Raw genomic sequence first — 12337 nt, 5'->3', positions numbered from 1 at the left:
GGTTCCTCTTCGGAATCAGAATTGTTGGAAGGTTGAGGGTCGGTAGCCAGATCACTAAACTCCAATTTCCGCAAAGCTTGTTTCTTCCACCTGCGTACAGTTCTTTCAATTTCTGGATCGTACGGCAAGATTTTTTGATTAGCAGATCGAGTTATAGGCATAAACAAAAAGGAAATATATTGCAGCAATTATGTAAAAGTAACGAACGAAAAGATTTTTTTTTTAATTTTTTTTTTGGGACAAATGAAAAACAAATAAACAAATAACAAAATAAATAATTAAATAAATAAACAAACACAAAACAAGCTAGAAAATCTCCCTGGCAACGGCGCCAAAATTTGGTGAGCTGTCGTAGGCTTCCAAATTAAAACCTTACAAACGTAGTAGCGGGAGTAAGGATCGATCCCACGAGGAGTAACTAGTATAACTTTTGTGCTCAAATTAAAGGTAGGGGGGTTTGGAATATATCGAGAGTAAAGATAAAATAAAAGAGAATTTAAATAAACAAGAAATTTAATTGAACGAATAAAGCAATGAAAATAATATATCGAAAACACTTATAATAGGAGACCTTGGTTAGTAAAGATCCACCACCGTAATTCAACACTGATCATTGATTAATAAAGTAATTAATATGCAATTGAATATTTGTCGTGAAATTATTTCATTTCTGTTTTCCCTTAGTTGTAGGTAAATAAAGCACAAGCGGTTTAATTACCCCTAACTACTAAATAATCTAAGACAAGCGCTATAGATTTAATTTAATAGCAGCAATAGGAACTAGGAAAACCGACAAACTAAATAACACAAGCACAAGCGGTTGCATTTAATTTAGGAAAATATTCTGCCCGAGACCAATTATCACTAAGCCGTCAATAATTAACCTCAGTTGCTACTGAATATTAGAATAATTTGTAGCACAACATTATCTAATATAGCAAATAATTATATCAAATAAATAACTAGTAGGCCTCCCTAGCAATTAAATGATACAACTATTCAAATAACTTAGAAGAATATTTAATACTCAAAATGCATAAAAACATATATATAATAAAGTTAAATAAATAACCTTACAGCGTTATGAACTCCGGGGCTTCAATTTACTAAACCAACTAGAAATTAGCCACAAATGGACATTGATAACAACTTCAACGAATACTATAGAGGAGGGGAGAATGAACATTTTACAATAGAAAACCTTAACTATTTATATATTTTCCCAATCATTTTCTACCACTCATTTTTCCTATTATTTTGCCTTATGCCTGAGTCTTCCACAATTCCAGCCATGTTATTATGATGCATGCCTGTACAAAAAGAAAAAATCAATTGCAAAGTTTAGATTTATAATATATATATATATATATATATATATATATATATATATATATAAAAGTAATTATAATGTAGTACGCATTATATGTATACTATAATGCATTCTATATTATATATATTGTATTATATATTATATATATATAGTATTAAGTACGTAGTATGTACTCTTATAAATTATATATTATATATATTATATATAGTATAAGAATATATTATACTATGTATATAAAAAGAACTAATTATTAGATAATATTAAATAATTAATATAAAAATATTATAAAGATGTAACTAAAATATGAGTGTAAAATATGCCCATTAAAGCTGCATGTCGCATATTTGGATTTGCAATCGCAGAGATGAAACACGCGGTTATACAACTGTAGGTGCATTTAGAAAATTCACAATATATCAATTTTTATGGCCATGAAAGGATAACCAATATGTTAGCAGGGAAGAGTGGTCCCGTACCATGTTAACTGAATTCTTCTCGATGAACCTAACAAGTGATGCTGCAAAAATGTTGAACTTGCTTTATGTAGAATTCCCTTGCCATTTCATTTGGTGTAAGTCAACTAAGTGTTGGAAACCACGGAAACAACTTAAGGTTATTGGTAGACTTGTGAATGCTAATCCGACTGAAGGGGAACAATATTATTTGGGCTGTTATTGATGAATGTTAGAGCACCGACATCGTTTGATTGCTTAAAAATTGTGAATGGTTGCCTAGCTTCATCTTTCCGTGAAGTCGCTGAGAAACTTTGACTGCTCGCAGGGGGATTTTCTTGTAGAAGAATCGTTGAATGAAGTAGTATTGATCCAAATGCCTTCAAGTTTGAGAAAGTTATTTGCAATGCATCTCATCTTTTGCGGCCTTTCAAATCCTCTTGCATTATGGATCAAATACAAGACATACATGTGTGAAGACTTATTAAAGACTGGTTTGCACACGAACGATGAGGCTGAATCATTAGTCCTTAAGATGATTGCAGTTTGCAAATACATTGCACCAGATGGGCAAGAAACTGCAAGACTACAACTTGTTTGATATGTTCAAGCCCCATGATTTCCCAAGAGTAATTACGAATGAGATTGGGCATGAACAAAACTTGCCCGTTCCTGAGGCAGATCTCGTAGTTATCCAGAAACTCAATGTGTGCCAACATGCGGCTTTTCAGACTATTGTGGACAATGTATTAGGGAACAAGGGCGCATGTTTTTTTTTTTTTTGTTGTTGATGGCCCAGGTGCCATGAGGAAATTTTTTTATACCGTTGCTTGCTGGCGGCTGTGTGTTCTAGGGGATGGATCGCTCTTGCAACTGCAACTTCCAGCATAGCTGCATCTATGACACCCCGATATTTCAAACCACCTTATTTTAATATTTTTTTTTTGAAAATGAAAACTGTTTTTATAATCCTAAATATTTTAGCTCGAATACTTTCAAAACAAATGATTTTGTTCCGAAATTCAAATTAATTATTTTATAGCTCGTAACTTTCCTATCCAAAGTCTATATGAGATAAGCCTGTATCAAATGTCCTAAGCCCAAATGATTTTTCTTGAACACAAATTATTTAGCCCAATTATTTTTATTTAGCTCAAGCCCAAAATTTTAAGCCCATGACCCAAAATTATAACTAATTTTATTCTAAAACACTAATTTGTATGTTGATAAGTGTTAAAATATGCTAGTTTTGAGGAACCTTTTATAGGTGTTTTAGCATGTTTTTAACACGAAAGTCTTACTCTTAAGGGTAATTTATCCTAAAAACACGGCTTAGCGCAAAGATACCTTCCCAATTTTATTTTGCATGATTATAGGTGTTTTTCGGCAAAGAAAGTGGCAAAAGAGGCTAAAAAAAATCAAGGCCAAGAAAAGAGCACACACGAGGACCCAAACACGTCACAAACCACGCACGTGAGGAAGAGAAATGAAGAACTATTTCCCATTTACAACCATCTTCACGGCGTGAGAGCAGCGTAAGAGAGACAAGGCAAAAAGCGTGGATTATTCCCCATTTACAGAAGCTTCACGGCGTGAGGGCCTGAGTAAATCCGCATTAAAGAAGTCGGACGAAGCTGAACGCGGAGGAGAATTATTCCCTATTTACGCCGGCGTCACAGCGTGACGCCGTGCGTAAATGGGGGGCTGATTGAAAAGGGGGATATTTAAGGCTTATTTCAGATTTCTTGGAGGAGGAGTTACACAATTTTAGAGAGATTTTTCAGAGTTTTTAGAAAGAAGTTTTAGATCTAGATTAGCTTAGTTTTTCTCTCTCTAGGATTTTAGCAAAAAATCTTTGGATTTGCAAGAACATTTGGAGATTTGGAGCAATTGTGGCTTGGATCTTCATTTCCCCCTTGCTATTGAAGAGATCTAGCTTGTATTTGGGTAAAATCTACCACGTGCTCTTTAATGGTAACTTGGTAAGTCTATGTACCATTAGACATATGTATAATGGTAAGTCTAGACACATGCATCGTAGACACAATACCATTAGACAACTTCTCACAACTGGTGTTGTCTCGATTGACTACGTGAAGTCAAAAGACAATATAGCGGATCCGCTAACCAAAGGGTTAGAAAAAGAAGTTGTCGAGAAGCTGGCATGAGGAATGGGCCTAAAGCCCTTGGACTAAAAAGTTCTATAGTGGATACCCAACCTAGCTGGCACCTAGGTTTAACATACTCGTTCGGAATATGTACATGAAGAAAAGTGCCATGGTTTTCGAATGCAAAAAAACATGTCTTAACACAACCACTATGCAATAACAAATTCTATAATAAAAGACAACTGTACAAGTAAAACACCTCCTCATCATGTAAGATGCACTCCAAAGAATCGACTGCTTTAACAACTCTTATATCTGGAAGGCCATACGTCCGTACAAATCTGAGGTCTATCGCATTTGTTATGTTCCTCGGCAAAATATCAAGTCCAAGAATCTTGATTGAAGCCATACGTACTACAATCAATATGAGATGTATACGATGATATGTGAACTGTTTTACCTTCAAATGTTTAAAACATAGAAGAAGTTGAAAGGCACACGTTAACTATAATGAAGTCTATATATATAACTGTACCGCCGCCTACGTATTTCAGACAATCACCATACCGAAGAACAGTAGACGCAAACAGAAATCGAAGGGTCTAGAAAATGTTAACTACAAATACAATTGCCAAAGTTTAAAAAAAAAGTGTGCATTTGCAAAACTTGAAGTAGTAAACTGGCGTTCTCCGTAGCATCAAATTTAGCCTTTGAATTTCTTCTTGGTCTCCATTTATCCTCTTGAGTCCTGAGATTATAATCTTTGCCCTTGCACACATGGGAGGATCTGCCCACTCAAAATATCCATAATCATTCATACCCTAAAACAATAAAAACCCAACAAGAAAAAAAAAAGAATTAACAAAAAATTAAAACCACATTAACTCAACTACAACTTTGTACTCACCGATAAATCCAAACATTGTCAAAACCTCCTTCCCGGATTTTGATATATCTAAGAGGTCCTAATGTACATCTCATTCCCGCAGTGTTGACACTCTCTAATCTCTATACAATCTCTAAAATGAGATGTCCTTGTATTACTAGAATGAGATGACGGTTGATGTATTATCTTCTCCATTCGCCACTGAAGAACAATAATGGCAGTCAACAAGAAAGTGGAGACTGGAGAATAGGGTTTGTCAATGATTTTGCTGAAGAAACATTATATTTAAGACATTACTTAAGAAAATACAGAATTGCCCTTGATAAAACAACATTAGATGGCCAATTGTAACGTAAGGACCATAGATGCCTAGAAAAAAAAAAGTAAGACGATTGGGAGTGGTTGGTTTAATAGTTGAGGACTAAAAGTGCAAATGCCACGAAAGTCCGAGGACGTCTCGTAGTATTTACTCATAGAACTTGTCTGCTTCGATCTCTGTTGGTCATTGCATAACGTGCATCACGCGTGGCCCGCTAGTTATTTTATATAATGTACATTTAAGAGAAATTACATTTTTGGTCCTATGACTATTGTGGTCTTGTTAATTTCAGTACTCAACTTTAAAAACTGACAATTTAGTCTCATAACTATGCAATTTTTAACACATTTAGTCCACCCGGCCAAATGTCGCCGAAAAAACGTAAATCTTTTTATATAATTTATTCATAGGGGCAAAACGGTCAATGTAAAAAGGGGAAAAATCGAACTCACCGAGAACCTAGCAGGTAGCTCACTCCGGCGTCGCTCGTGAACCAGTGGAAGCAAGGTTAGTCGAACTCAGAAACTGAATCTAGCACCGTAGAAGGAGGAAGAGAGAGAGACGACACCAAGGCAGTAGTGCTGCCTGAAGGGGGAGGGGAAGCAGTGAAACCGTCAGGAAGCCAAGCCCACCTCCGCCTATGTAAATAAGCTCCGAATTGCGCCCCGCCACATACGACTACAGTGGTAGAGTAATAGTCCCCTGTTAGGGCCAGCATCACCGACAATCCAGCCGACGAGTAGTTTCGAGGGCCGCCGTTGAGCTCCGAAAACTATTTCACTACTGAATTCACCTTATAATAGTACATAACGACCCTATTGTCCAATTGCTTGTCTTCGACTTCACCGAGAAAAGGAAAATGTAAGGAGCCGCCGGTTTGGATGAGGGAGCCGTCGGGGAGGAACTGGCCGGAGCACCAATAAATAATTTAAAAAGGTTTACGTTTTTTCGGCGACATTTGACCGGGTGAACCAAATGTTTTAAAAATTGCATAGTTACAAAACTAAATTGTTAATTTTTAAAATTGAGTACTGAAATTAACCAAACGCATAGTCCATAAGACCAAAAGTGTATTTCTTTCATACATTTAATATACAAATAATGTAATTTTATTTTAAATGTGCTGGATAATTTGCCTGTGTTTATCGCATCTCTGCTTTGAAGAATTGAGATGCCATTCTGAGAGAGAGAGAGAGAGAAGCGCTGGGCGAAGTAGGGAAGAATGTGGAGAAGAGTTTTAGGCGTCGTCTCACGGCGGCGTTATTCTACAGAGCCAGAGCCAGAGCCAGAAATCCCAAGCCTCTACTCTTTTCTACGGCCGTCGATCTTCTCTCTTAGAACCGCCAACCCACCCTACTCCGCCGCACCAAAACCCAACGACGCCACCCAAAAATCCCTAACCCAGGACCAAAAATCCCATCTTGAGTCCGCCCTTCAAGCCTCCCTCACTGCCCACAACACAGATGAGGCCTGGAAGTCATTCAAGGCTCTCTCCAGCCGCACTGCTTTCCCAAGTAAGTCCCTCACCAACTCTCTCATCGCCCACCTCTCTTCCCTCTCTGACACCCTAAACCTCAAGAGGGCATTTGCGTCTGTGGTGTTCTTGATTGAGAAGAACCCAGAATTGCTCCGCCATGAAACTGTCGAAATTTTGTTGGATTCAATGAGGAATGCCAACACTGCTGCCCCTGCTTTTGCATTGGTCAAGTGTATGTTCAAGAATCGATTTTTCGTGCCGTTTAGTCTGTGGGGGAATGCCCTTGTTGATATCAGTAGAAAAACTGGTAGCTTAGTTGCTTATTTCCACATATTTAATGAGAGTTGTAGGATTGCCATGGATGAGAAGTTGGTGTTCTTGAAGCCTGATTTGGCTGCATGTAATGCTGCTTTGGAGTGTTGTTGCCGCGAGCTCGAATCAGTTAGTGATGCCAATAAGGTGGTGGATACCATGTCGATTTTGGGTGTTAGGCCTGATGAATTCAGTTTTGGACTATTGGCCTATTTGTATGCGAGAAAAGGGATGAAAGATGAAATTCTCGAGTTAGAAGATCTCGTGACTAGGTTTGGCTTCCCCGATAGCAAGGTTGTTCTTAGTAGTTTGATTAGTGGATATATGAAGTCTGGTAGTTTGGAATCTGTTTCTGCTACTATTATGCATAATTTAAGGGAAGGGGTTAGCGGAGAAGGTATAGGTCTTGGTGAGGGAACTTATACTGAAATCGTGAGAGGATTTCTTGATAATGGGGGAATGAAGAACTTAGCTAGTTTAATAGTTGAAACTCAAAAGCTGGAGTCTTCTTCGATTGTGGTTGAGAAATCAGTTGGATACGGTGTAATCAGTGCTTGTGTTAATCTTGGGTTGTTGGATAAGGCACACAGTGTTCTTGAAGAAATGAATATTCAGGGCACTTGCTTTAGTCTTGGTGTATATATCCCGATACTGAACGCATACTGCAAAGAGCGCAGAACGGTTGAAGCTACCCAATTGGTTATGGAAATTAGTAGTTCAGGGTTCCGGCTGGATGCTGGTATGTACGATGCTCTAATAGAAGCTTCTATGTCTTGCCAAGATTTTCAATCAGCTTTCTCGCTGTTCAGGGATATGAGGGAAGCGAGAATATCTGACCTCAAAGGAAGTTATTTAACCATAATGACTGGTTTAACTGAGAGTCATCGGCCTGAACTCATGGTATCTTTCTTGGACGAGGTTGTTGAAGACCCTCGAATTGTAATAGGTACTCACGACTGGAATTCCATCATTCATGCCTTCTGCAAGGCTGGGCGAATGGAAGACGCGAGAAGAACCTTCAGGAGGATGACCTTCCTCCGGTTTGAGCCAAACGAGCAAACATATCTCTCTTTAATCAATGGGTACGTGGCGGTGGAGAAGTACTTCAACGTTCTGATGCTATGGACTGAGGTCAAAAGAAAGATTTCTGCCAATGGGGAAAGAAGATTCAAGTTAGACAATAGCTTGGTGGACGCTTTCCTATACGCTTTGGTGAAAGGGGGTTTCTTTGATGCGGTGATGCAAGTAGTGGAAAAATCTCAAGAGGCGAAGATATTTGTGGATAAATGGAGGTACAAACAAGCTTTCATGGAGAAACATAAGAAACTCCGAGTGTCAAAGTTGAGAAGACGGAACTTTAGGAAAATGGAATCGCTGATTGCTTTTAAGAATTGGGCGGGCCTTAATGCTTGAGAAGCCTTATTTTCCTGCTCACTCGCTTTCATTATTTTTTTGTCGTAAAAAGCACCAAACAAAGAAATATTCCAGCAGAACTCTGGGGCTTATTGCTCACATTCAATGAAGGCACTTGCTATTAAATGATCAGAGAACTTACAATTTACTTTCGTATGCCAATGATATGGAAACATTTACTTGCAGCAGCTCTGTTGACTTGGCTTTGGATATGATGCATATGACCTTGTGCCTGTTCTGTTAATCATTTAAGGTTGAGATCATATTTGTAATAACATAATGTTTCATGAAAATTTTCTTTCCAACCACCAACGCAAAATGTGATTTTGTCGTGATTGTCAAATGTATTATTGACAGGAAATTTTCTCAAAAGCTAACCATTTATTTACAGGTGGTGACTGGTGACTCCTTCGCTGTCTCTCAACTAGCAGTTTTTCTACCCTACATCAAGTACCTGAAGGTCATGTTGGGGTCTACTGGAGAGGAGGTGCCCTTTTAAGCACAATAACAAATCCAGGTTAATGATTCTTCCTTTACCCTTTCATTTAAATTTAACTGCTGCTTTCACTATATATAATAATGCATTCTTCGGATTTTGAATTTTGAGATTATTAAAGATTCATATGTTACTTTTTAGGTTTCCATTTGAAACTGCCTCTTATTACTCAATTTGAACCCATTCAAGTGACTCTTCAGACTGGTTTTGTCTCTTTTTTGGGTGTTGCGCAGAGTTTCCACCGTCGGACACGACTAATCCCCTCACTGAATTATAGGCACCTCTATTGGGTGGGACACCTGGCATGGAGATTTAAAGCTGCTCCATACCCAAAGCCAAAGATCAAACCCTTGACCTTTGGTTAAGGATGGATGAGTCCCTTTCCACTCAACCACACCCCCCAGGTTGACTGATTTTGTCTCTAGATCTTTATTCTTTTGTTCCTAGATTGTTGTTTCTAAATATAATTAAGAATGTTGTTAAATGCCTGCTAAACTGTAGGTGAGGGATATTCCATGTGGAACAAAAGGAGGTGTAAATGTGTAATGATTAAATTTGAGAAAATTGAAGTATAACTCCAAGGTCTTGTTGATCACATCCAAATTGGAGTAAATTATGACAACACATGGATATATGACAAAATGGATCATGAAATTAATCAGTTCTGCAGCACCCACAGCCTTCAACAAGTTTATATTCATATGTTTGATCAGGTAATAATATATATGAAATAAAGCCTTCAACAAGTTGATGCCTATAATTGTGATTGGAAATAAATTCAGTGTTCTCATGCTAAGGCTTGTGATTCCTGTGTTTACTCTGTTAGAGGAAGTTTAAATATTTCTTAATTTTTTAATAAAATTACTTATGCATAACCTTATGCTTATGTTGAGATAATTTATATTGAGCTTATGAGCTACAAAGAAGCAACGAACCAGGAAATGGAAAATGATGCACACCCTCTCTCTAGGATGATATGCTAAAGAAAAGGATTTCTATTGTATTGTCAAATGTTACTCCTGAAAACAACTTTAATGGGGTTCCTTTTACAATTTCCAGATTGACGAGAAAATGAAAGATGCTCTTCAGGCCGACTGAACACGTTAATTATCAGCATACGTGTTACAAAACCAAGCATCCTAGAAAGCATAAGAAGAAACTTCCAACACATGGAAGAGGAGCGCACTATGGTGACATCTAACGATGTTTTTCATACTATCACACTCCATAGCTCTTGATTGAACCAGGCTTGATCTATCTAAAGCATCAAAATCTAACATCCGGTTGGTTAGTCTTTAGGATGTGTAGATTTAATTGCTCTTTTTCTTATCCTCCAGAAGAGGAAATTTCAGTTTTGGTCCTAAGACTATAGGTGTCTTGTTAATTTCAGTCCCTGACTTTCAAAAGTGTCAATTTAGTACCTTAACTATGCAATTTTTGTCAATTTTGGTCACTCTGGCCAAATTACCGTCGGAAAAACTTAATCCTGCATTTAGTCTATAATATGAGGGGCAAAACTGTCTTTTGATCCTTTCTCCTAATTCATTGTACTCATTCGCTGAATCGGGTCAACAGCAAATCGGACCACATTCGCTGAATCGGTTCAAGTCCGATTTTGAAGTCTGCTCAGACCATCGGAGCGAGGTTTAGGTCCGTTTTCACATTCGGGTCGGGAAGAGTGAAATGGGGCAAGGAAGTCCACATTTTTGGGGATAGAAGAATGGGCAGCGGAACGATGAGAAAAGCATCGGAGGCGGGAGAGAAAATGAGTACGCATCAATGTATAGGAAGAAGGGGTTAACTCAAAGATGATTGAATGCCCTTTTCTCCTTATCATTTTAGTACTAGAGCAAGCATTTCTGTTCAAAATTTTAAAAATAAAAATAAAAAATCGGAGCTTTGACGGTTTGGGATATTAGGGTTTAACTATGAAGCTTATGTTGTAGAATGTTGATGAAGGTCTGGAATTGAGAATTGCAGTCGCAAAGGGAGAGGGAGGAGGAAAACAGTCTATTGAAAATATTCTTTGAATTTCCTCACGAAAATTTCCTAGAAAATGTGGTCCGATTTGCTGTTGACCCGGTTCAGCGAATGAATATGTTGGAAATAGGCAGTCATATTTACTCTACTCTAGGAAGTTGTAGCTTTGAAAAGAGTAGTAGTTTTTCAGCATTTATCATGCCCTTTCATATGCCTTTCTCTATGCCTATATATATGGTTTTAATTTGGAGAACTTGATAGACAGACAATAAAATAAAGTATCCTTTCTTCCTTTTCCCTCTACTGTTTTAACATGGTATCAGAGCCACCTTCTTTGGGGCCTGAAAACTTTTTCAGATGAACACAGTGAACTGTGTTCTTAACCACTGCTACTGCCTCTTTCTATATTATTCAATACTGGGAGCTTTGTTCACAAAGGTGGTACCACAACCCTCCAACAAGGACTCCGGCGACCTTGCCCATCTTTTCCGGCCGCCCATCGTCAACACACGCGCTCTCACGCGCCACCCCGAAGGCAGACCTCCGACGCCACGCGCCGGCGCGTGACGCTTATTCTGGCGACTTTTCCGGTCAAAATTTCCAGATCAGCTTGTTTCTTTCCTGCGACCCTACCGGTGCTTTTCTCATATTTTTCCGATGATTATGGCAGAACAGAAAATTCTGAACAGTGCATTAAAAATTTCCAGTACCACTGTCTCTCAAGCCCTTGCATTAAGATCTGAATCAGTTTGGGTCTTGGATTCTGGAGCCATTGATCACATCTCTGGTAACCCTTCCCTTTTCTCTCATATTAATTTCTCAGACTCTCTTCCTGCTGTTACTTTCGGTGATGGGTTAAAAGGAAAGGCTATAGGAATTGAAAAAGTCACCATTTATTCTTTATCTTTATCTAATGTCCTTTACATTCCCGGTTGTCCTTTCAACTTGATCTCAGTTAGTCAACTTACTCATTCTCTGAATTGTCTGGTTACCTTTTCCTCTGATTCTGTAATTATTCAGAACCGTCAAACAAAGGAGACAATTGGTGTAGGAAATGAATCACGAGGTCTCTACCACCTTTTACATCCTACCAATACCAAAATAGCCTGCACTGCTACTGTTTCACCTCTCCTTAACCATTGTCGCTTAGGACATCCAGATCTCAATAAACTAAAACAACTTGTTCCAAGTTTGTCAAGTCTAAAAGCCATAGAGTGTGAATCATGTCAACTTGGGAAATACTCAAGAGCCTCATATTATAGTAGAGTGAATAGGAGATCTACTACCCCATTCTCTCTAGTTCACTCCGATGTTTGGGGACCATGTCGGGTTTCATCTATTTTGGGATTCTCATATTTTGTTGTCTTCATTGATGATTTCTCTCGGTGCACTTGAGTCTTCTTAATGAAAAACCGTTTTGAATTATTTGATGTATTTCAGAAATTCTATAATGAAATTGTGAATTAATTTGGGGTATCTCTCAAAATCTTACGAAGTAATAATGCAAGAGAGTATTTTTCTGACTCTTTCACTTCTTTCTTTTCATCACATGGAATACTTCATG

The 12337-nt window shown here is 38.0% G+C and overlaps 1 protein-coding gene across 2 annotated transcripts; it reads left to right on the top strand.

Annotated features, from left to right (window-relative positions):
* The first annotated feature begins 6202 nt into the window (after positions 1-6202).
* LOC109162307 (pentatricopeptide repeat-containing protein At1g69290) lies at positions 6203-10719 on the top strand. Of its 2 annotated transcripts, XM_019311033.1 has the most exons (6): positions 6203-8550; positions 8689-8814; positions 9027-9197; positions 9295-9506; positions 9853-9983; positions 10444-10719. In XM_019311033.1, exon 1 carries the CDS (start codon positions 6318-6320, stop codon positions 8295-8297), a length of 1980 nt encoding a protein of 659 aa, XP_019166578.1. In that variant the 5' UTR covers positions 6203-6317; the 3' UTR covers positions 8298-8550; positions 8689-8814; positions 9027-9197; positions 9295-9506; positions 9853-9983; positions 10444-10719. The 2 variants fall into 2 exon arrangements, with proteins under 2 accessions (XP_019166578.1, XP_019166579.1); XM_019311034.1 differs by lacking the exon at positions 9295-9506.
* The last annotated feature ends 1618 nt before the right edge of the window (positions 10720-12337 follow it).

Source organism: Ipomoea nil, unplaced genomic scaffold, assembly GCF_001879475.1.
Source record: "Ipomoea nil cultivar Tokyo-kokei standard unplaced genomic scaffold, Asagao_1.1 scaffold2928, whole genome shotgun sequence".
Classification (NCBI taxonomy): Eukaryota; Viridiplantae; Streptophyta; class Magnoliopsida; order Solanales; family Convolvulaceae; genus Ipomoea; species Ipomoea nil.
The sequence above is the reverse complement of the archived record's forward strand: the minus strand, read 5'-3'. Positions and strand labels throughout refer to the sequence as shown.